Raw genomic sequence first — 26,245 nt, forward strand, 5'->3', positions numbered from 1 at the left:
GGCACCCGTGCAGTCACTTTGGTGCTTTTTTGAGCTCCTGTTCATCTCACAACCCTCTATTGTCATCAGTAGCACATTCTGTGGGCTTTCATTGGTAGATATGATGTCATCAGTAGCACATTCTGTGGGCTTTCATTGGTAGATATGAGCCACTTCCGGGGGAAGCCACTTCCTTCCGGTAGAGAGAGTCAAAATCTGCAGCACGGCTTTTAATGCGCCAAAGGTAGATTCGTAATTACTTTAGAAATCACCCTGGGATTTGGAATATTCTGGACATTTTGCACAGATTTGCCTTGCAGCGCCTTTCTATATCAATTCCCGTTCCAGGCGCTTGCTTGCAGGCAGAGAGAAATCCTGCGTAATCATCCAAGAAGCTGGCATGACTGGAGCCAGGGAGGCTGGGCAGTGGTGGCAGACCTAGCCCTAGCTACCAACACAGCATTCACTGATTTCTGAGCACTTAGGAATGATGAAAATAAATAAAATGTGTGCAGTTTGACGTAGCTTCTTTCGTTTCTTTTAGCAATACATTGATACAAAATACTGTGCATTCTTACTGAAATGTCCGCACATTTTCAGGATTCCCCTGCAAAGTGTACATTCCCCTGCGCCCAAGCAATGTAAACATATTTCTGCAGAGATTGTGGAATTTATCCAGAAAAATAATATTGCCTCTATCGATTGGTTTCCCTAACATTGCCAGTGATCACATGTTTGTATCCTAGAGTGTGTTTTGACAGCCTTAATCACTCCGATTACTGTGTTTGTTTGTCGTGCATAGCTGCAAACCGGCCCCTTGTCATGGGTATAGCGCTCAAGTTTCGCCCTGCCATGCGCAAGAAGGCCCAGAGTCCTGTATTTTTCTGGGAATTCTGGGACGTGTAGTTTTGCTAAATTTAAAATGTGAAAGAAAAAACTACAAGTCCCAGAATTCAAAGGGGGGAGGGTCTGGAGAACATGGCTATGCCTGTATGCCGTCCTCAGCCAGTCCCGTCGTTTTGCTAAGAGCACTTTGCATTTTGGGACTTGTAGTTTTCTATTACATCTAATCCTTTTATTTTTGTTCACAGTTTACTGCCTCACGAATTCCAGCAGCAGAAACGACGAGCAGTTCGCAGGAAAAAATCTAAATTTTTACTGGAGGACGCCATTCCAAGTGTAAGTAACTCATTCTTACCTCTTCCTTTGGAGTGGGAAAATAAATGGTGGTGGGGCAATATATAAACGTATGGGCACTGTTTAAATTAAGAACTGGCTGAAGATACAGGCCTGCAGGCCCCCGAGTGATGATTCTATTCTCCAACTCAAGTTTAATAAGGGCTCGAGGTCGGCGATAACCTGCTGGTGCTACCGGCAGGTTGCTGCTGACCTCGTAACACCGTTTCTGCCGTCTGATATCCTTGTGCCACTGGGACATTACAAATCCAGCGGCCCGAGATGTCAAGAGGCGGTAACTGCAAGTCCCCATTCCCATGTGTCCCCATAATTCCCATTGGGAATGGGGACACAGAATCATGGGCACCGTTGTTAACCGTGCCGGTGCTTCCGTGAAAACCGTCCCTGCAAGGACCGGTGCTCCTGGCAGGCCAGTCTTTCTCGTAGTCTGGTGGTTCGCAAAGGGTGTCGGTACGTTGCTACTGGCACTGTTATTTCCAGTGGGCCTAATCCCTACTATGGCGGTAACTGTAAGGAAATAGTGATAACGGATTTGCCATCAATTTTATCACACCACCATATTCTGAGTTTGAAGCTAAATTGGAGGAAATGCTTCTGCCACTTGGCTGGGTGTATTTAATCTGGCAAACTAGAGGAATTATCTCTGGGTGAATTGCCACGTGCAGTATTTCCTCCCAAGCCCTCCATGATGAAGGAGAACAAAAGCTCACAGCATGATGCAGGGTATCAGGTGAACATTTCTGATATATTTTACCGAAATAAAGAGCAGTCTTTGTAAATCGATCTGTCCGGCTACTGCTGCAGATGAGTGCACACAGGGGCTGACAGGCATGGCCAGTCCAGAAGACACGGCCAAATTGAGTACATGCATTTGTTTGTTTGCGTGTCTGTGTGTATGTTGAGGGAGAATGTTTTTAGCATGGTGGGGTGAGGGGATAAGTTATATGTAAGGGGGTTTTAGTGGGGATTTAGGAGGAGTGTTTGTGTCATGGAAGGGAGAGGGTGGGTGTGTGAGTACATGTGTGTGTGTTAGTGCGTGTGCGTATTTGTGTGTGTGTTTTTGTGTCTGTGATGGGAGGGGGCTTTAGAGTTATTTATTAGATGGAGTATGGGCAGGGGAGCAAAGGGGTTTCGGGGGAAACCCCCAGTTATAAATCGAGGGAGCAGGGGATTGGGTGAAGAGAGAGTTTTGGGGAAGTGAAACCCCCCAGCGGAAATAGTTATGTATTTGTTATATTGAGGGCCGCACCAAATTGGCTGGAAAAAGACTGTTTTTTTTTGTGAGCGACACTTAATATTCAGCAATATCACATAGAACCGTGATGCAGCCATCTTCTACAGGACAGCGAGTGTCCCAGCTGCAGAGTGACGCTGTGCCTGCTGTGAGAGAAACGATCAGAGAAATCTTGCACACCCTCCCCTGTGTCTGCATTTCCCGCTTATCTGATGCGGGACTGAACACAAACTGCAACACTCCCGCAGGCCGCCATTATTGATGTGAAAAAGCTGGTGTTTCTCCCACAACATACCAATGCTGTCCGCCCCCAAAAACACCTCTCGGCGTGACCAAACAAAAACAAAGCCAGCACGTAATGAACGTGATGCAGAAGTTCTGAATATGGCGAACATTACTCTTAACCTCTTTGGGGAAACCATCCTGGATGGCTGGATTAACTTTAATGAAGAAAGTGTACCAAACATTTAAACAGTAGCACCCTTGACTGCAATCCTCACCGACGCACTACTGAATTTGAAGCTGATCTTAACAATTGAATAATTAAGAAATACCTCCACACAAACAGCAACTAAATGGGCTACAGACATTTTTAGGAATTGAGGCATACTTACAAATTCAAGGCTGGACTATTGCAATGCCCTTCTTATGGGCATCCCAAGATTCCAGCTATAGAGATTGCAGGTCGCTCAGAACTCTGCGCTGAAGCTGATCTTTGCGCTGCCCAGGAAATCAGCCCATGCGCAGTGTTGAAAAAGCATTCACTGGCTTCCTGTGCAGCAGAGGATTCTTTTTAAAATCTTATGTCTTGTTTTTAAATGTATTCATGGCCTGGCACAGGCTTATCTGGCATCAAAGATCGTAATTTACTGCCCCAATCGATGCCTTTGATCCATGGGACAAGGCCTTTTGATGGTCCCCTTCTCTAGGACCACAACCTGGGGAGACAGATGCTTTTCTTTCTTGGGCCCTTGGTCTTGGAATTCCCTTCCACTGGATCTACGGTAAATTGAATCTTTGTCTATTTTTAGATAAAAACATATCTTTTCCTGTGATTCCCGTCCTTCTAAGGTATTTATGATATGATAAGTTATTTATAATGGGCCGGTACACAAGTGTTTCTAGGCGCGACAAGACAAGGAGGGGGAAACAGAAGGGGGATAAATAATGATCTTACTAGGCCTTGTGTCATTCAGATGTCGCAAGTGTAGAGCATTTAATTTATTTCAACGTGGCCTATGATTTGTGTTGACTTTTCACCTGCGCCCAGATGCACATTTGGCCAGGATCCCTATGGGATATGCGTGTTATAAGTTTCAAAATCATCAACTCATAAATGAGTTCAAGAGCGAGTATTGCCAGAGGGAAAGTTGTAATGTAGCTGCGAAAACACAGTCCACCTGGCGAATGTGGATGAATGTGAGAATCCAGTAGCCATCTAACCTAAGGTCCAATAAAACAGGATTACAATCAGCAGTAAACCAGGGCACTATTAGTTATATTATCAGTCATGGAAGGTCTGTTTTTTTATTGCAGTACATCAGATTTGCAAAACAAAATGAAAATGTGGTCACTCGCCATGTAACTGACACATGGCACAGATACATTGATATAATGGCAGGATCTTATTCTGGCAGGGAGATAACACATTAGGGGTATCGGATAAGTAGCCAACCTGCAGTATTCTAGCTGCATAGAGCCAAATGCACCACAAAGTGAGACAATGAATTTACCCAACCTGAGGTGCAAAGTTTGGGGGCTCACAGAGGATCTAATCGACCCTCCCCAGTCCACATGAGGTGGCTGCAGTTAGGTGATAATAACCACTGGCGGCTTCCAATGCAAGACCGGGAATACTCTTCCATCTGGTCTTTGCGAGGGACATGAGGATGTGTACAGTCAAGGCCTGTGTACACCTACTTTGGGACAGCCAATCCTTCCCTAGAGGATTGGGGGGCACACAGGTAAACCTTGATAGAAATGCGGCAGCAGTGGATGTGCCCGTGCAGTGCACAACATAATTGCATTGAATGAAGGTCAAACACGGGAAAAGTGCAGATGCACCCCACACTGGATGCAGCTTCTGTGGTTGTGTGCACCAGAGCTGTGTGCCTCAGATGCAGGGGGGGCAAATTATGTGATATGGCCAATGAACGTCATTTTGGAGCCGCCAGGGGGTGTAACTGCGATTCCCTGAGGTCTCCCTTGCTACCCCTGTGGTCTCCCTTGCTACACCTAAAAAAACTGTTGTAAAAAAAAAATAAGGCAAGCTCCTGGGCTGTGGCCTGCGCCATGTGGCTCTTTTCTTCAGGAATGGCTGGCTTTCTTGTTCAGGCCTTTAAAAAAAAAAGAACAGGGGTTCCACAAGTCTAACACTTTCAGCAGTGACCCTAAATAAGAAAGAATAGGGATACCAAAGAATTTGCCTTTCTGGAATTCTATACAATAATTGCTAGACTCATTTCAGGCACACTTCAGGGGGTGAGTCACTGATTTAGTCTGTTCTTAACCCTCTAAGCTCAGCCTTTCATCCTTCTGAGGTCGATATGTGGGTACCAACACAAGTTGGGTGATATTGCATGTATATTTGTTCTATATAGAAGGCGCTTAAGCGTAAGTGAGTGCTATGTAATGACTCATCATTATCATTTGGCCTTGGACGTCTGCTTGCTTTCACAGTAATTTGGTAATATGGGCCTATAGACACTGATCTTAACAATACTTATGGAGATCCATTCTTGTATGAAATGTATATCACCTTATAGTGATATCGTAACCATATTTTTCTTAGTGGATTTAGGAACAATGCTATGTAATGCCACTTCCTGTTTTGTCAAGCAGTGAAAGGCCATGTTCCATCGCTTCCCGTGATATCACTTTGGGGTGGGGTCAAATTACATCACTTCCTGTGATGTCATCAGAGGTCAAGTGTCGTGTGCTGTCACTTCCACTAGCCCTGGCATTTTGGTGAAATGACGTCCTTGGATATGGCATAACATGAGTTTTTTTACAAGATCCACGCAAACCTACGGTTTGTTTGCGTACCCTCTAATCAAACAGCACTGCAATTCAGTGCACCTACATCCTGGGGCAAATGTCACCTTGCAACAAATGCACAATGATAGGTATTCTTAACCTAACATGACCCGCCATTAATCAAGTTGTGGTGTCCTCTACATGTGGTCGAATATGTGCTCAAGCCAAGTGAATATGAGTCGATGAAAACCCTTCGGACATTATCAAAAGAGACCTTAGTCTTTTTAAAAGAAGACACATAAAAGAGTGTACCTTTGACCACAAATAACCCTAATTCATTAAGGCTGGAATGTACAACTGAAAAGATAGTGGGAGAAAACCAAATAGTAAAAGGTTGTTTTGGGTAGAATAGCTGGCATATAACCTTTACCCTGATTCCTCTCATTGGATGACAGATGACCCCAATTTAACCCAACATCACAAAATAATCCATGCATTGTTTTTTTATGTTTTAAAACAGTCAAAACCTCTAGCAATTAGAACATAGAACATAAAATAAGAATTAATCATAAAAAGTCTCCTCAATAGTTATCAATTAATAAGAAAGGCAGAGTCAATATCGCACTCTGGCTAGTAAAAGAAATTATAAAACAAAAATTAAATCAATTTACGAATGGGAGCAAAAAAGGAGATAAGGGAGAAACGAATAACAAAAAAGGGAACCACAATTTACAAGTTACAAGATACAAAAACATGAGCATACAAGAAGTCAATCTCTAAATGCTACGTATCTAAATTAAACTCTTCTCCAAACATTCTGTAGAGAGGGTGGTTAGTAATTGTATTCACTCAAGATAAATCATCCAGTCCCTCTAGCTTCAAGAACTCTTCTTTCAGAAATGCTGAGGGCAAGTGTTAGTGAAGTACTGTTTCCTGACAATAACCATGCATTGTTCAGGTGTTCCCAAAGAATACATTCCATGTATACAAAGATCAGATCATAATGATTTATATGACAGAAATTTGCCCATTAGAACCATTCTCCCGCCCTTGTCCCTTCCACATTCTTTTGAGATGATATGATATGGCATTTATAACGCGCCTGTACACAAGTGTTTCAAGGGGCGAGCATGGTGGTTATACATGAAACTCACCATACAGCAAGAGCTATACCTGCAAACAGTTACATGTGATTTTAACGAAGAAATAAAGAAAGAATTTTGTACCGAATCCAAAACAACGAAAAAAGGACTGAATGTTCTTTGGAGGATGCAATGGGGGGGAGGGGGTCAACCCCAAACCCTACGTTTCCCCATGTTTAAAAACCCCACCAGATTGAACCCCTTACCCCACCACCAATGGGTATGCTTTCGTTTTTTATTTATATAATCACTGGATACTGCTGCAAACTACAAAATACATCTATTCCAACCATAATCCCATTCCTCCACAATTATCTTGCTCGCTGCATTATCCTTAACCTCTTTTTTTAATATTGTTTCCTTTAATACTGTTTATAATCATGGAAAATTCATTCTTAACATGAACTATGAAGGCTGTAATTTTAATAACTTCACAAATGCTGGCAATTCACAATATGGCAAGTTATTCGTGCAGACCTCAGTTTCACTCGTGCTGTCACTGTTGATTTTTGGGCAGCATTCTTAATGGTTTCATGCTGTCGCCACAGGAAGACCAACACCTTCGGGCCAGACAGGCCAGGATGCTCATTTTACTGCACTGTCTCTCATGCTTGAAGCAGCACCTTACCCGTCTGTATGCTTTTAGATCATGGCCGAAAAAAGGAATTTGGGGGAATGTTGGAAAGGACTGCTTTAATCTCAGTTCCCCATTAAATGAAGGCCAGCAGATCCGCCATGCCTAGCCCCAGTAAAGGATGGTGTAGATGTGATGTTGTTCAGTCAATTCAAGACTTATTTTACTGATGAGCGCATGCATTGATTTATAGGCAGAAACCCGCAGACCTGCTTTATAGATTTAAATATTTATTTATTACATTTGTTACACGCCCAAACCCGGAGGTATCACGGCGTAGATGAGTGTCAGTTATGTATTTAGACATCACCTGGAATCAGTATTTTAAGTAGATTCTTTTACATCTTCATACAACCTCAACCTAAAATATTCATAGCATGGCAAGCTTTCCATTGTTTCAAATACAGATGTGCACCTCATAGAGACTGTTTTAGCTGCAATATTGACTTAGTGAGAACCCTATTATTTGAAAACATGAAAGGGACTCTCTTTAGGACATAACATGTGTTGACCCTTTCTGAGGTCCTTTACCCCTACTTTTAGACAAATACAACACCAGCGCAAACAAGTGTACGAGATACTGATAGCACAAGGGTTAGAATAGTTCTTCTGCGAGCCTCATTATAAGTGTGCTGGTCCAGTAACAACGGTGCCAGTAAGCCTACCAGCACCGGTGTTACCGGAACGGCACACAACAAGTCATGCGGACGGGTGCCGTCCCGCCCACCAGGGTCAGACCTGGCGGGGCCGGAACAGCACCTGCCCGTATAGTTTCAGAGAAGCACCAGCAGCATTATTAACGGTGCTGGTGCTTCCGTAGTCCCCATTCCCATTGAGTCCTGTTGGTTGCCTTTATTATTTATTTATTTGTTATTATTTATCTGTTTCTCCTTTGCTTTGCACTTTCAACTTCTCCCCCTTCCATGCACTTTTCCCCTCCCCCTCTCCCATGCACTTGCGCGTTCTCAATTTCACTGGGCCTAGTAAGATCGTTGTTTTGTTCTCCCCTGTTCCCCTCCCTTGCCTGGTCGCGCTCTGAAACACTTGTGTAGGAGCGCGATAAAAATAAAATATCAATCAAAAATTTACAATTACCGGTGCCTGACTTCCCGGAACGCCAGGGTTGTATTCCCCGGTGTTTCCGGCAAGCCAGGTGCCGGTAAATATTGCAAGTCCGGCGGCAACCTTCCGGTTTTACCAGCACAGTTACCGACGGACTTGTAATGAGACCCTATGAGTTAAACAATATATATGCCTCTCTATTTAAGACCTTCATTAAAACCAGATTCTATCAGATTTAATTCCTCGTGAACAAAACTCGCAAATCTGCCCTTTATTTAGAGTGGAAGAAACGCTCCTGAGGCTCCTTCATTTGGCTAAAGTTTGGCAGAACATTGGACCTTGTAATCTAACTATCAATCTTTGAGGTCAGATGGATAGAGAGATTGCAGATAGTTAGACCTTCACCCATGTGGGAGCCTGGAGAATGTAGTTGATTAATATTAAATTAGAGAGGTAATTACACTCTGCAGTCTTTTGAAGGTATAAAGGGGTGTACATGTTAACTACACTGGGAGGATATCCGTTTACTTACTTTAAAAGGCTGTACTTGAGAAGAGGACTGCAGAGCTCAGTTTAGGCTGGTGACTTTGTGGGAATTATTCTGGGCAGGCCTGCTTCCCTCTATCCTGGTCTCCTACTGTGCTCCTAGCCCCCCGACCAGGACTCTGTAGGGCTTTGAAATCATCTCCATGTCTGCTTCTAAGCACTGGCGTTCTCTTTGTTCTGTTCCAATCTGGCTTATGGATATTCATTAAATGCTTCTTCTCCCCAAGTCCTGATGTTTCTCCTGTTCTTTGTATTCTGCTCCTCTTCCCCTGGGGTTTGGTCTGGACAATTCCTTCCAACTCTGGGGTTCTCTGACTTGGAATGATTCCATTGGTCCCAACAGGTTTAAATCTAAGTTCCTGTTTAAATAAACTGCAAATGGTTACTGCACTCTGTGGAGTATCCTCACAATCCACGAGTCCCCATTGTGCATGTGTGTGGGTAACCACACAATAGACATGTCTGGACTCCAGGTTCGAACCTCCTTGCTTCCTGGAGGACTTGCCACAGTTTATTGTTCTCCTCTTGAAAACATCTATGACTTTAGAGATTTATAAACGAACTAGAATCTTTGAATTCATTAATCAAGGTTTCTTACACATTTTCCACATTTTTCCAAATAACATCAAAGCTCTTTACTCCGCCCTCCTTAAATGGCAGCAATTCAGACATGACTGAGATTCTTAGAATTAAAGTTCAAATCCTGATGTGTCAGTAGAAATAAAATACAATTTATATAAAAGTTGGATGTTCTTTTTGTTCTTAATAAATATTTAAGAACTGTATTATTTGTATGTCTCTGTCATCCAATATTAAGCATTCAAAGATGGGTGTGTGTGGGTGTGTGTGTGTGTGTGTTTGTGTCTGTATGTTGGTGACGGGGGTCCACCATAAATTACCACTACAGAGTCTTCTGGTCACATTTCAAAGGTGTTTATATTGACAATCTAAAAGGTTTGTCTGAGGGATTCTCGGGTAGGCTTTAGGGCCAAGTGGATTCTTGGGGAATTTGGCTCTAGGGCCACCCCTCTCTAACTCGACACCCCCAGACTGTCCTCCTGCCCAGCCCAGGCATCTGCAACAGGTTCTAGGTCGACTGCGAGGTAACCCCTATTATCTGTTCTTCCTACGGCTAAATGCGTTCTCCCTGAGATGACAGCTGTCTTCCTCTCCACCGGCCTTCCAACTCAAGATGGTCTCCTCCCATCACGCTGCTACCGTTACACTCCCCCTTCCTACTCCACCCTTTGATGTTGCTTCTCTTCTTACTGCTTATCTCACGACTGCTACTACCTCCAACTACCCCTTTCACCACTACTCAGATGTTATCTTCCCCTCGCTCCTTCCTACTACTCTGTCTCCTTCATACTACTACCTTTCTGCTATTGCTACCTCTCGACTCTTCCCTCTACTCCTACTATACTACCACCCCTCCGTACTGCCACTTCAACTACCTCTCTGCTGCTACCTCTGCTTCTCTACTGCTTTTCCTTTCACTCTCTTTACTGTCACACTGTTACAGTTACCACTACTTCTTACTACTATGACTACCTCTCCCTCCCACTACGACACCACTGTTCCCACTACAACTTCACTACCCCCACTTCTACCACTCCTTCCTCCAGTATCAACTACTACCTACTCCTACTCTACTCCTACGACACTCACTCCTTACTCCCACACACAAACACTCCACAGGCCCCTCTCTCCAGTAACCTCCACACTCCTTCCACACTCTCCTCCTCTGGTCTCTCGGACATCCTCGTCCACATCCTGTCCTCACCCAACTAAACCCCACAGCTCCCAAACTTACCTTCAAATAGCCCACCCCCTCCCTGTATTTCTCAGCTGTCCCTGCCAATCACTTGACTTGTTTAGAGGGGTGTGCGTTAGGGGAGGGAGATAGGGAGGGGATCATAAGGGCTTGTAAGCTTCACCCCCTTGTCCACTCTCTGTGGCTGCGTCCCTAGAATTACTGAAATGGAGGCCAATGGAAAACTGCTGTTCCCTGCCTTGAAGGCCTTTCACTGGTAAACACTGGTGGGTCATTGGGGGTTTCTTTCATATGGCCTTCCTGTAGGCATTTGCTTGATAATGAGTATCCCAGGTGGATTAGCAGTGGTTCTTCCATAGGTAGGGGGCTCCAGTAGACGCTGTCCACTGCAGCCGCGCTACGCTTTACATTGCGGCTTTGTTTGCCACTCCGAGGCAGTGTTTCGGGTGCCAGCTCCTCCTCCTCCCCCTATGCACAATGGGAAGCTGGTGTTTCTGCTGGCGTTGCGGCACCTGTCATTATTATTATTATTATTATTATACATTTCTTGTCACGCGCAACACGCCCGTAGGCTTCATTGCGCACATATAACAACAGACACTACGAACGAAGAGTAAAGAAAACCTATTAGAAGTCAGGAAACATAAACCAACCATAACTAATTACCTAATCCTTGGAATTAAAGAGATATGCCTTAATGGCCTTATAAAAGTTGGAAAGAAATAGAATATTTCTTAAGTCAGGCGGGATAGAATTCCAAAGGCCGGGTGCGCAAGTATCGAAACTGGTGCCACCAAAGTTTTTCAACTTAGATCTAGGTAGAAGTAATTTATAAGGTCCGTTAGAACGGAGAAGACGTGTAGTCGGAGCTTTGTGCAGTCGGTGCGTCAGATAGACAGGCGCTTTCCCTGTAAGGCGGTGGTTGTGTGTGATGGAGAGGATGGAGAGGATTTTATGTGAAATGCAGTGGTGGGCAGGCACCCAGTGCATCGAGCTCCTAGCCTGGGTAATACGCTGTGTTCTGGCCAGTCCAGACACAGCCCTCACAGCTCCCTTTTGAGCTACCTGTAAGTTTTTAAAGTTACCTTTAGAGGTGCCCACGAGAAGACTATTACAATAGTCAATTCTGGTGTTTATTAATGCAGCAGCCAACGCTGATACATTAGGAGCTGACAATTTAGGTTTAATTTGCCTGATCAATTTGGTTGCATTGGCCCATGATGCTTTAGCTTGCGTGACATGCTTTTTCATGTTAAGACCCAAATCAAGATAGATTCCAAGGGTTTTCACCCAGGGGCTAACTTGAATGATTCAATCTGTAATTTTAAATGGATTGTAGTTGGCTTCTAACTTTTTTATTAATTGGTTTGAACCTACCAGCATCAGTTCCGGTTTATTGTTGTTAAGAGATAACGAAATGGTGGCCAGCCAATCCTGGATCAGGTAATATATCTGTTTGATTTTGGCTAATTCCCTTTCGTAATCACCCATCAGCTCAAAGACCACCTGAGTGTCGTCGGCATAATTGGTATATTTAATACCAGCGTCATCTAGGAAGTCAAAGAGCGGACAAGTGTATATATTAAACAAAATGGAGGAGAGGCAGGCACCTTGAGGAACTCGACACGGCAAAAACTCTGGGGGTGCCTGGAAGCCATCAATGGCCACTCTGGCATCCCACTGCCGTGCCGGTCTCGCCCTCGCTCGGGGTCCCAAGAGAAAGTAATTGCTGCGGCTGCCCCGGTGCTTCCAGTTCCACTGGGTGGGGTGTACCGCTATGGCTCCTGTGCCGCTGCTCATTGCTGCACAGCGACTCGCTGCAGCGCCGTCACCGCCACCATCAAAACTGGTAAGGACGGACTGGGAGGGGGTCCTGGAAACAGGCTGTTTAAAGACTTTCATTTCTCTCTTTCTGCCCATGAAAAAGGCTTTTCCTTAATTGTATCCTTAGCATCTCGTTCTGTGGCCAGAGACTCGTGTTTTCCTTTATTTTTTAGATCACTGGTCTGTCTACCTCTAAAGCACAGTGTTGATGAACCTGTTTAATGGCGACGTGGGGGAAAGCCTGATAGCGTAGATATCATCTTCACACAAATTTCTACTTATAACGAGTCTATCAAGCCAGGCATCTGTAATTCACTTTATAGATACCAATAAAAAGATTCAGTTGCCAGACTGAGCATCTTTGATTCTGATAACAGAAAACACTTAATAAGAAACGTAATGGTTATTATACCGTAGTTCCATGTGATAATAGCCCTGCAGAAATTTCACCATGCAAGAATGGAACAGTCTTTTTGCAGCAATATTACCATATGGAACCTGCGGTGGACAACCCCGCAACCCCCATTTTCTTTTTTAAAGCGAGAGGGGTCGCCTATGCCGTTTGCTGGCGACTATATATATGGCGACATTATATATGGGGACAATATTACCTGATACCGTATACCATTACAGAGACTGCTGGGTCTTTCCTTTTCAATGTATTTACAGAAACCCTTGCCTAAATGTATGGGGTCATTTGTTTCTCCTACATACATATTGCCCCCATGTTCTGCTGTCGATTAAAGAATGTTTTGTGAAGGAGCCATTTATGGTGCTTTTGCAGGCAGAGCAGTCACATTTGCTGGTTGAACTTGAACCCTAAGGGAAATATAGAAACCTCTCCTTGATTCTCTTTCGGTCATGTTAACCCACAACTGTGTCATTTCCAGTCCTTTATAAAGTACTGATCCTGGAATTCTCAGCCATTTTATACAACATGCCTGCAAGACAGAATCGTGGTTACTAAGGTGGCCAAATGTGTTTTCAGTTTCATAAAATGTATAGTTCCATTGGATCGATTTAGCCTAATGTGTGCATGCAAACCATATAAGTTGCATTATTTCATGACACATGTATCTCTAGCTTTATTCCTCTTTACATTTTCCATATTGTATAATATGTTTCCTTTAGCAAAACATCTGTAACATGCTCCTTTTAATGACAAAATGTAATGTTAAACACCATTCGGCTTTTGCTAGAAAGCTACTGGCATTTTTAACTTTCCATGCCCCACTTAGCATAGACACACCGGCATGTATACGCCGAAGCAACCATACATGGGTGTATATAGAATGGTTACTATTTAGCCAGGGGACCACTCCGATGGTGACAGGCTATATATTACATGTAAAAGTGCTTTTCCATCTAAACCGGTCCATCAAAAATATAAATGGACTGGTTTCAATGGAAATGCACTTTTACATGTAAAAGATAGCATTTCAATGCAATTTTGTGTAATGTTAAAATGTCACATGGAGCTGTCCAGTGCTGGATTTTCGGCACTGGCCAGCTCCTGGTAATGTTTTTATGGGTTTTTTGTAAATTGGGGGGTTTCCCCCTTATCCCCCCAATCCCCCACGCCCACCCCCCAACCCTAAGCCTAATGTAACCCTTAATCTAACCCTAGCCCCAACCCTAACCCTAATGTAACCCTTGATCTAACCCTAGCCCCAAACCTTACCCTAGCCCCAACCGTAACCCTAATGTAACCCTTGATCTAACCCTAGCCCCAAACCTTACCCTAGCCCCAACCGTAACCCTAATGTAACCCTTAATCTAACCCTAACCCCAGTTTCGATTATACCATAGAATTATAGTCAATTGAAAGGCATTTCGATGGAAATGCTTTTCGATGCTTATAATTCGATGGTATAGCATTCGATGGAATGGGTTTAGATGAATTGACTAGATACCTTGCATGAGGATGACAATGACCATTGTTTGTGAGAAGTGAGATGTTGATGAATTCTGCTAACATGGCCCATTGTTTTAATTTCCAGCCAAGTTCTGCATATCTTGCTGACAGCAATCATAAAGCTATCTATTTGAGGGAGAATTGACCACCAAAAAATACCAGTCTTTGCAATCCGTAGGCTCTCCAAAATACTGTTGCATAATCCATGGAAACATGTTGCTCTGCAATGGTCAGGTGGTACAATTTACATAAATGCAGGAGAATTCTGGCCCGTTTTGAATAGCGGCAAAATAATAGACTGTTTATGTAGAAGGGAAAAAGTTGAAATTTGGCATCTGTGAAAAGATAAGATCTCCCGTGGCTACAATTTATAAAATTGCTGACTTTCTGAGAAGCCATAAATAGGCCCATGTGTTATTGCAGGTCCGCTATAATAAGTGAAAACAAGTGAAAAGACTTTACTGGCTGCAGGCTTCAGTAAAAATATTGGGCCTCATTACAAATTTGTTGGTATCTTGGTGGTAAATCTGCCGAGATACCACCGAACAGAGTTACCGTTACCGCCAGTTGGCCTGGCTGTATTACTGCGGGATTACAAGAGGTGGTGGTGGTGGTGTTAGTCCCCATTTAATTGGAGTCCATAGCCGACATTTGTCGGGAAAGGTGACGGCTGTAGCTCAAGCTCATAGTGGATCTTCCAACTTTCTGCAAAACTCATAGTTGGGCGGTGCAGTAATGCGGTAATAATGAGGCCCATTGTGCTCTTTTCAAAGTTGAATGGTGCATTCATGGTATAAAAGCTGCACATATTTTATAAAGTTGAATTTAACTAAGCAAAGTGTGTGCCTGCCTCGCTCCTGCTAACTATGTGCTTGTTTCACTAATGTACAGAGTGACTTCACGTCTGCCTGGAGCACAAACCACCACTTGGCGAGCATCTTTGACTTCACACTGGACGAAATCCAGAGCCTCAAAAGGTAACGCAGTCACCCAATGACAGATGAGCGTTTCATGCATCTTCTAAGAAAGGGCATAGCGGGATTCTTTAGGGAGATATCTTGCGATCTGTGGCATCACTGTAGCTAGAGCGGCCCCCTTGGTTGCTTGGTCGGCATTGCTGTATCCACGAGCAACAGAAAAGGTAAAGGCCCTCGTAGAATTTTGAGGGCATTCCTTTTACGTCTGTGGGGGCAATAGTTTATAAGATCTTTTTTTTATATCATTTGCATTATTGTTAGTATGTTAAAAACATAGCAAAGCCTCATCAATAGCCGCTATAGCCTATTATTGCATATACGTTAGGTGAAATTGATCAATTTGGTATGTGCCAATAAATGTAATTGGGTATTGGCTCATACCCTTGTAACCCTCTCATAACTGAAAGTAAGAATGAGGAAGGTAAAATAGGAGATTATAAGTGAATCAGTAAAATGCAAAGAGAAAATTAATCGAATAATGTATAGGTGCAGGTAGCTTTATGAAATCCTGTAGAGGGACTGAGCTAAGCCAAGATAATTTCAGGGATGCACGTACTCATTTCTAGCTACACCAAACTTTCATCAAATTAAGGAGGTCCTGTACAATTAAAACACAAATTGCACTGTGGGGACCACTTCCGTTTTTCACTTATGTGCAAAAAGTCCCCTCTGTGCAATGTTTAACTTTTCCACCGCTAGTGGAAAGGTTGAGGGTGAAACAGGCAGCATTACCTTTACTCTTCACCTTTCCACTGCTTCAGTGGAAAAGTGTAAATGCCTTTTGCAACTAACACTTGCGGGAGGCATTTATAATGGCTTCCTAGATTATCTGCTTGCTTTTAGAAGGTATTCATTTCAGGTGGACTCCATAGGAATCCCTTGTGTGACCCTTTTTTCCGGCAGAGTTGGAAATGGTGGTGGACATGGTATGTCTGGCCCACTCCCAGACTCTGCCTGACAAATGCAGGAACGTGACATAAACAGTGTTTCTGCCACCTTTTTACAAACTGCTTTCCCTGGGAAATGTCACCCCAAGACTCTGTCAGGGCCCTCAGTAAACAGGTTGTCTATTGGACGATCTAGAGTGGGTTTCTAGATAGAGCTCTGGGGGCTTTTACTCTTTAATGATAATCTATAATAAAGTTACAATATATCTTTGCTCGGTGACTCACTGAATAGCACCATTTGGATTTTCAAGATATTAACAAGGGACACGTTTGAGAAAACAAATCTACACGTAATCAATGTTGAAGGACATCATTTTCATGCTTTTTGGATAAGACAAGCCTCATTCCAAGTTGGGCAGTACTTCGGCAGTAAATACACAGAATTGCCACGAAAATCGGTTAATGTAACTGCCACTCGGTACCGATGACTTACTGCGCGATTCCGTGTAGTGCTAGAGCGGTCTTAGTTCGCAGGGCTCAACATGAATCACGGACCGCCAGTTCCCCGTCGCTGCGTGCGGTTACGCTGGAGAGCCTGCAGGTCTCCAGCTTTACCGCTTCCCAATCTTCAGCTGTGACCCAGATTTAAGCCAGATTGCTCCCGATCTCCGAGACACAACTTTGCTATTCCACTCCTGGGCTTCGATGTAACAAAGAAATGCATTCTGGGTGTCAGAGTCACATTTACATTCCATTGAGCGCATTGGGCTGACATTAGGGTCCTGTAAAAGAAAATCACAAGACTGGAACACTGGCGTTCCAGTGACATGGAGCCACCTGATCACCCTAAAATTAATGCAAGAGTGAAGAGTGATGGCTGGACTTTTGGGGTAGGAACAAGCCTGGTGTGCATGTGCTCTTCCCCCTTCTGCAATGGCGAGACAGGTTGCCCAGACATTTGCCATTGTTTTTTGTTTCATTCTAAGTCTGCCAATCGTCACTTTTTTGTGTGTACCCTAAAATTAAGTCCATTGTGCTGTTTGTTGCAGTGGATTGTGGCCCCCTTATATATGGTTACCCTCATATTATTTCTGCGTTAGAAAATCTGTGCCCAAATTAATCCAGGTAAAGGGGACGTAGGCAGACAAGACGTCTTGTTGTTATGTCAGAAATGTCTGAACAATCGTGTGTTGCTTTTTTTGTGCCAATTTAGTGCAAGTTCTGGACAGACTTTTCCATCAGATCTGGACTCCACGGACGCTGCTAGTACCTCGGGCTCGGCCTCCACGAGCCTCTCCTATGAATCCAGGTAACAGCCATTTGTAAAACAGCTTTACCCTCTGGTGCAGGTCGAGGTCGACTCACAATACTCCCCAGGAATTCCAACCCAGAAAGCCAGGTGCGATCACTTCTGCTTAAACAAGTTGGCTGTGGTTTAGTCCATTTATCTGGACCATTTGTGACTTTCTGCTGAAACCTCGCACCTACCCACTCGGGTGCCATCCCGATAAAAGTGGCCCCAAAACTGATTATCCACACGAGGGAAGAGAAAATCAAAATGAAAAAAATGATCACAAGGACTCAGAGATTGAAGTACGCCAGGGCTGGGCGCAGTACCGGCAGTTTCTGAAAGGTGTTCCCGAGTTGGGACTCTGCCAGGCTCACCCAACTATCCCTAAAGGTGCCAGTCCCCTCAGGCAGCCCTTTTACTCTACAGAACTGGCCAGTGAAAGGGCTGGCTGCGGGTGCCATAATTCTGACTTTAAAAAAAAGGAGAGGCGGGTGCACGAAATGGTAAGATAGCAATGCACCTGCCTCTCTTTTTGTTTCTTAATCCGAGGTGCTGGCCCACGCAGGCATCCCTTTCAACACGCTGCTCTGTTTGGTGAAATCGCTGCATGAGGGGGTTGGCGCATCATATTAAGAAACAAAAGGAGATGCGTGCAAAACTGCTATCATATCGTTTGGTGCACATGCCTCCCCAATCTCCTTTTCCATTCTACTCACTGTTTGCCTTCCTTATGCTTTGTATATATTCTTCACCGTTGCTTGTCCTTCTGTACCCCCACTGCTTCCCCATCTTCAATTCATCTCACCCCTGGTGCCCCTTCCTTACACACTGTCCATCCTTAATTCCATTATTTCCTCTGTGACCCTTACTCTCACTCTTCCAATCATATAATGTCTCTGCCTCCCCTTGTTCCTCCATCTTTACTTCCATTCCGGCCCCGATGCTTCTGCCCTAATCATTAATTCCATTATTTCCTGTGTACATCTTACTCCCACTCTTCCAATCATATCATTCATCCACCTCCTCTTGCACCCCATCTTCACTTCCATCTGACCACAGTGCCCCTACAGTCTGCCCATCCTTAATTCCATTATTTCCTGTGTACATCTTACTCCCACTCTTCCAATCATATCATTCATCCACCTCCTCTTGCACCCCATCTTCACTTCCATCTGACCACAGTGCCCCCTACAGTCTGCCCATCCTTAATTCCATTATTTCCTGTGTACATCTTACTCCCACTCTTCCAATCATATCATTCATCCACCTCCTCTTGCTCCCCATCTTCACTTCCATCTGACCACAGTGCCCCTTACAGTCTGCCCATCCATAATTTCATTATTTCCTCTGTGACCCTTACTCTCACTCTTCCAATCATATAATGTCTCTGCCTCCCCTTGTTCCTCCATCTTTACTTCCATTCCGGCCCCGATGCTTCTGCCCTAATCATTAATTCCATTATTTCCTGTGTACATCTTACTCCCACTCTTCCAATCATATCATTCCTCCACCTCCTCTTACTCCCATCTTCACTCCCATCTCACCCCAGTACTCCCTACATTCCACCAATCCTTACTTCCATGATTTCCTCTGTACATCTTGATTTCACTATTCCAATCCTATCATTCCTCCACCTCCCATTGCTCCCCATCTTCACTTCCATCTCACCCCTGGCGCCCCTTCCTTACACTCTGCCCATCCATAATTCCATTATTTCCTCTGTGAGCCTTACTCTCACTCTTCCAATCATGTCATTGCTCCACCTCTCCTCTCATCCCCATCATGACCTGAATCCTCCGCTCCCTGTGCTTCCCTGGTTCTAACCGCACTTTGAATGGGTGAAAGGTGCCATGCTGGCACCATTGAGAAGACAAAAAATAAATAAATGAAAAGTGGCATGTGGTGGATGTACTGAATATGTACAAACATTGTGTACTCTGTCGTCTCATGCAGAACTAACGTAGGAAGCCGGAAGAGGAAACTGACAGCTACAATGTATTCTTCAGCCGGCGCGAAGAGACGAGCAGTGGACCAAGAAGGGAGGCAGGCCGACTGCCTCTCAGCGTGTGTGGAGGTGGCGCAGCCAGCGGACCACCAAGACAACGGCATAGACAGCCATACCTTTGAGAGTATCAGCGAGGACGACTCGTCCCTCTCCCACCTCAAGTCCTCCATCAAGAGTTACTTTGGTGCTGCAGGGAGGCTTGCCTGCGGGGAAAAGTACCAGGTACTGGCCCGCAGAGTCATCCCAGAAGGAAAGGTCCAGTATCTGGTGGAATGGGAAGGCACAACCCCATACTGACAATTTCACACAACGGACAGACACAACATCTTAGTTAAAGAAAAACAAATGATACTTAACCAAAGGAAGACTAAGGGTTTGGGCTCCAGAACTTTCCATACAATGTTGTCATTTCGGCAAGAGTTCTCTTCGTTCCAGGTCCAGTGTAGGTTTAGAAGATGCCGGCACTGTAGGAGCGTCTCCAACAGGGTATCCAAGAAGGCGAAGGTCTCTTAAATGGTTTCAAATTCAAGCATTGAAGTCAAATTGGGCTTTAATGGTGAACTGTATATTAATAGGGACACCAGATGGGTCACCCCTCTTGCTGATCCTTTCCAGCGGGGTACAATTTGCTTTGAAGATTTGTCATAGGTCGTCACAACTGCCTACTACCGAATGCTCTGCCAATGCCACAGTAATTGGGGACGACGTGGCTCAGTATTCCTTTAACGCGCCCTACGTTGGACCAATCTTCTTTTTCAAAGGGAATTACCAATTGCAGGACCCATTCCCCCTGACACTGGGATTCGCAGAGACATCTTCTCAGAATTGGATTTTCAAAGCTTCACCATCGGATCCTCCCGGGTTTGCCGCTAAATTCATGTCTTTAACTCCGCCTGGACCGGTGATACGGTGGTTTTAAATGCCCCATTTAATGTCAGCTCGTATTAGAGGTCACCTTCTTTGAGGAGGCCTTCATGATTAGGGCACTCACCTTTATTTCAGAGTTTGAAAAATGATGGGCAGCTGCCATGGCTTCAGCACTTACCTGTCCAGAGAAGCCAAGAACTCCCACCTAACTTCTGCAGAGAAGCGTCCTCTACTGCTGCACACCAACATGGCCTCTATGGGCCATACTGTGTAATGTAATGTCATTTGCATAGCGCCTTTTCCCATTGGTATGGTCTCAAAGCGCTGTAGGTGAACGCCCTTGTGGGGCCGAAGTCCAAGGTGTGGGAAAATAGGAGTTTAGAATGCGTGTGTGCATATGTCATTAACATATGTTTGTACGAGATGAATGCAAGGCATGCCAATGTTGCCACAGTAGTGTGTGGCACCTCAAGTTATTGATGGCAACTTGGGTTTCCTGGTTAGAACCAGAATTCTTACTCCATCTGCAAGCATTGTCAAGAGAGCTACCCGTGTTCTGTTGGCAGATGAACTGTGAAGTTGGCGAGGTGGCTTGAGAAACAGAACGGGTGGTCGCGGACAGTGGTCGAGATTCATTGGCGATGACCAGATGTTTCTTGCTCTGTTGCCTTAGATGGAAGGGATCCCACAACACCGAAATGACATGGTCTTGTCTTCTCCTAATTTGCATGAAAATCCCCTCTTACGGCAATATTTATTTCAGCTTTTAGATTTTTCCAGCCAATGTTCTCAGAGCGACATCACTTCAAAATCCCAAATTAAGCGTTGTGCCAGAGCAGGTAATGAAGCTGAACGCGAAAGACTATCTTACAGAATCGCTTATGAAATTTGAAGCATCTGCCGGGGGTGGGCACTCTTGTATGCACACACATTTGGCCGTGAACCCCAATGCCTCATGAGGCGAAAACAAAGTATGAACGCTTGAGTTTGTGTGTTCCCTTTGAAAATAAGGATGGATTGGCTCTGACCACCCCTGTTGCACAAAACTAGGAATGCCGTCGCACAGTGATGACATCACAGCTTAAACCAACAAATGTCGCCCTCTGTGGGAGAAGGTATGATCCGATTGGTGGGCTCAAGATTCCATATAGAATCCTGTATATAGAATCCTGTTTGCTTCAAGATGAAAACGTATTTCCTGAATGTGTGGCACTATTGAGCCGAGATAGCCTAAGGCCTGTTTCACAGAAGCATTTTATAATGGTGCAATCCCATTGGAAAACACTCTGTGAATCAGGCCCTAAGAGTCATATTATCAATACAGCAAGCATGAGCTCTATGTAGCAAAGGATTCCCAGGACCATCTCTCTTACAGCCTCAGCACTGATGTTCCTCTCTTGCAATGGGGCTGGATGCCGGCCAAGTTGCTCCACATGATAGCACTTATGAAACAATAGCTCTTAAGTATTCAATGGAATGCCTCTGATATTTCTTTTGATGTGAGAAAACGACCCAATGGTCTAGTATATAGACTAATACCGTGATTGTCGGCTCACCTGCCAGGTTTTCAGCTCCTTGGCAGGGGGCAATATTTCTCTGTCCCCTTACCTGTACTAAGGTGGCCTTTGCCTTACCGCCCCTCCCCCCTGAGCCAGTAATGAGTTCCTACTAAAACAGTGGTCCCGATAAAGTGCCTTAGAAAACGCAAACATTGCACAAGAACACCTACAAAGTTCTGGTCTATGTGCCCCACAATGGTGCTGCATTATTTTCCATTGTCTTGTGCCGGTGAAAAGTAGGACTCTTCCCTGCGCCCTGTACACATAACTGGGTTTATCTGCATTTCAATGCATGCACCCTCATGAAAGGTGCCACTTTTATTTTCCATTGATTGAAATGGACATACAAACTTTATCCACTCTTCATGAGCATAAACATTTAAATACCATTTAAATCCTTTGTATTGCCAATACAAGATCACCTAGTCTCAAGAGGAAGTGGGATAGCCTTCACAAAAGCACATTTGCAAAACAACTCTTCAGTCTACCACCAATCATGGGTGTTACCTAGCTCTACTGGTTCATAGTGCATTTCTTTACCATTGCTTTCCGTACTTCTTTCATTAATGATCCATAAACAGTTAACTTGAACAGCACTGCTCTTTATCAGTGTTGGTCAACCTGGCAGCCATCTTGGAACTGTAATACGTCAAGCACTCTTTAAACATAGCTACGAAAGTATATTTTCCATCGCGTCAGTAAGTAAATCTGAACATTTTCAATCAATGAAATAGTGAACATATAAGTAATTGCAACCAAAGGTTTAGCATGTCAACTTTTTTTTACTAGTCAGACTAACTCAACAAAGGATAAATGTTATGTTCTTGTTGATTCAATGGAATCAAAATGCGAATTGCCTTGGATTCCTTTGGATCACCTTAGCACTGAATTGGATAATCCAATTCCAAGATGGCTGCCATCAAAAATACTTCCTGTCTTCCTGTGGCCTTACACTTTCTATTTGGACATATATTTCCTATCAAACATTTCATAGCCACATGTTTATTTTCCATATCTACATTGGTCAATTGCAATTTAAGTATTTGATGTTCACAATTTGCCATCATAAATTAGTCTTATGGAAGAAAAAAAGCATTGTCACACAGAATCTGAGGTTTTCTGGCGTCTGAAAGAAAAGTGAATTTGATTTTACAGTTCGAAATGTGATGGTTATTCACTGCCGGTGACGTCTTCTTTTCAAAGGGAAATCAGGACGTTATGATGCAGTTGTACTTTTTTGTTAAATATGAGTTCACTGAACAGCATGACACCAGAAACTCAGTAGTCCCCGACTCATGTTTTTAATCCAGCAAACCATCGTTGTCAATTGTAAGGGTTAGTAAATAGAATTTCTAGAGGAAATACCACAAAACATGTGATGAGGTCCCAAGTTCCCTCCCACAGTACCCAAAAAGGGAATAAAAATAACTGTCAGGGAACATTCAGGATTCCCCTGCTGTGATATCACAGCAGTTGATGATGACTTTCATAATCCGCTGCTATTACTTCAGAGCAGGAAGGACACAACATTTTGAAATGTAAATAGTTGCTAATGGGTTCCTATGGAAGCTGAGCACAACCTACTGATCCTCCTCTGTTGATCATCCAATACCCTACTCTGTCCAAACCTGCCAATCAATGACTGCTCCAGGATCATGGCCATGGCATCTCCATGTGCCCCATACTAAGCACCTCTGGGCCTCTTGGTAACAGCTCTTCCTACTGTGTGTTATCAGAGTCTTTGGAGGCTCCACCCATTTTCCATTGCAAATCTTTCCCTTTATTTGTTAGTAAAACAAGTGCCTGTTCTGTCTGAGGTCTGACTTTCCATTGAGGATATGATGGGAGGGCTGTCCGCTGCAGCATTCTGCAAGACATCAACATTCTCAGCTTTACTTTTTTGTCTGTTGTGGGGGATAGAGCTTTTCTTGGATGAAAACACGTAATATGCAACTTTGCCTAAGCCCACAGATATCCACATACGTGTCTAGTGCAGGAAGCAAACCCTCAAAGCATGCAGGGCAAGTGGAGAGATTACACGCTGGGGGGCATGCCTTCTGTCCAGTTCTGGATTTGAATCTTGGCGGTACAGCTCAGAGGACACATTTCCAGCTCTGGGCCCAACACCCTGGCATGCTAGCCTCTCTGGATTTAAGTCCACGAACAATGAGAAGTTGGCTTGTTGATGTTCTGTGTCTAGGTGGAGTTCAACATTCAATTCCCTAAATAACAGGGATTTCTACTGTAATGGGCAGCTCAGTTTGCCAAGTAAGCATGGACACTTTAGGAGAGATCTCTGTGCCTTCATGGGGCGGCAACGCCGTACTTTGATCACCACAGTTAGTAATATGTTTTAATTGATTATCTTAGCAGAACAGTCAGGCTTATAATAAGGCAAACCCTTTCAAATGATGTTTTGTTCTTTTACGCAAGTGCAGTTTGTTAAATGTTGCTTGCATTATACATGTCTTTAAAAATGTATATAATATGTTTGCTGGAGCTGCCTATGCTCCACAACCAGAATTATTTTAAAATAGATTATATTTTCACTCTTGACAACCCCTGTTGCCCATGGAAACTGTGGATTTAGCAACCAGCGTTGCCTATGGCAACTGTGGATTGCACATATGGTATGTTAAAGGGTTTATTAAAAGCTTGGTCGCCCCCACTGCAGCTTCATGGCACTTCAGAGCAATGTGAAAGTTACATGGAACTGTCGTTAGGAGCGCTGTCCATAGGACTATCCAGGATTTTGGTTAGTTTCGTAATCCTGGGTGGCTTAAATTTTTTTGGATGCAGTTAGACATTGATCCGGAGATTGGATGCTTCTATCGAAAAGGCCCTTCCACTTGCTCATATTCTTTAGAAACCTTGTCTTACCATGGCTACATTGGCTCGGGATCCCAAGTTCTTACATGGGGTTAGTGTGAACATTACAAGGTCAAGACAGATGGACCTACTGTTTTCTCGGCACTGTAAAATGTAGCTTTTCCAAAGTAAGGGTCAAGTAGACATTAGTGTGATAGTGTGCACTATCCTCTCTGCATTCCTTCCCATGCTACCAAACCCTGTTAACATTTAATCTACACTCACCCACGAAGGACCTGTACCTGCCACAAGAGCAGCCAATCAAATTGGTTTTTATAGGTGTTCAGCACGGAATCAACCAATCAGATTGGTTGGTTCATAAACATAGAAAATGCCAATACAATTGGGTGGTTACTAGAAATGTAAACAGCCGATCAAATTGGCAATCACTGGCAGGCAGTATTCTAGCTTGCTAAAGTGAGCACTGGAATGGTGCTTTTGCCAGATTGGCGTAGACCTTCAACATTTGAACCTGTACGCAGTGCTTCTTTGGGTCAGAAGTGGCTAGTTGTATCGCAAGTCCTTCAGATGATTTGGAATTTTTATATGCACTGTTGGTTTTTCAATAAGGTCTTTGAAGCAACACAAATCATTGCACTTAATGACGTTGATAATGATGCTGCTGCCCAACCATAGATACCCCTTCCCAGAAACAGAATAAATATATCTAAAAAAAGTATATTCGAAATGAATAGAACTACATGTCTGGAGAGAAGTTATCCTGCCTGAGAAAGATGAAGTTTCTATTTTTGTATTGCTGCTTTTTTGGAAACGTGAAAGAAAAATATACGTTACTCTCTGTATAAATTGACTTGTAACAGCTGAACCAAATCCTTTGAATTATCTTGACTGACATCTCTTGATGTTCCTGTGCACTCTGTGAAGGCCACGCCTGGAAAAGGCAGACGGAGCAACATGACTTTGCCACCATGCGCAGAAAAGGAAAGAAAAACAAATAAATTATTGGAAGTCTGGCTGTGTGTTATTTCATGTATCAATGACTGGGCTGCTGGGAACAGGAAGCTTGTACTTTTATGAACAAAATGCGTGACAAATACCATTGCAATATCCTAGGAGTTCCTGGTGTGAAGGTGTGCTTGTGCAGAAAAATCCTGTTTGCTTTGACTGACAGTAGTATTAAGTGGTCTTCTGCTTGACTTTTTCTTTGTGATCCTGCACCAAGAATAGGCCTGGTACTGCCCCGTAGGTCAAGTGATGTTTGGACGCGATGGGATTGACCGGCATCATTCAGATGGCGAGTCGGAAATAACTGTGAACCATGTTGAAGAAGTATTTATTTAAGAACATGGTGTCAAATCTAAAAGAAAGGACTTACAAAGTGAGCAGTAACGGAGAGCAAAGGCAGTCCGAGGGTGAAAGGCCTTTACGTAAGTGCTATGTTGGATTGAATGGATCTACGTGATCCGACCGCAGCTGATTTTCCCACGGCCGAAAAGTTTGCATGTGAAATGTACGAACCACAAAAGGCTCATACATTTCCCATGCGA

At 43.9% G+C, this 26,245-nt stretch overlaps 1 protein-coding gene across 2 annotated transcripts in view; it reads left to right on the forward strand.

Annotated features, from left to right (window-relative positions):
* The window catches only part of PHF19 (PHD finger protein 19), a 258,042-nt gene extending 232,331 nt beyond the window's left edge, over window positions 1-25,711 (forward strand). For both annotated transcript variants that reach the window (XM_069609530.1, XM_069609531.1), the window contains exons 12-15: window positions 1,071-1,158; window positions 15,175-15,260; window positions 17,361-17,456; window positions 19,392-25,711. In XM_069609530.1, the coding sequence (XP_069465631.1) occupies window positions 1,071-1,158; window positions 15,175-15,260; window positions 17,361-17,456; window positions 19,392-19,740 (619 nt within the window). In that variant the 3' untranslated portion in view covers window positions 19,741-25,711. The remainder of the gene's footprint in view (window positions 1-1,070; window positions 1,159-15,174; window positions 15,261-17,360; window positions 17,457-19,391) is intronic.
* Window positions 25,712-26,245: the final 534 nt, after the last annotated feature.

Source organism: Ambystoma mexicanum, chromosome 8 (genome assembly GCF_040938575.1).
Source record: "Ambystoma mexicanum isolate Mex_15411 chromosome 8, UKY_AmexF1_1, whole genome shotgun sequence".
In the NCBI taxonomy this organism is placed as follows: Eukaryota; Metazoa; Chordata; class Amphibia; order Caudata; family Ambystomatidae; genus Ambystoma; species Ambystoma mexicanum.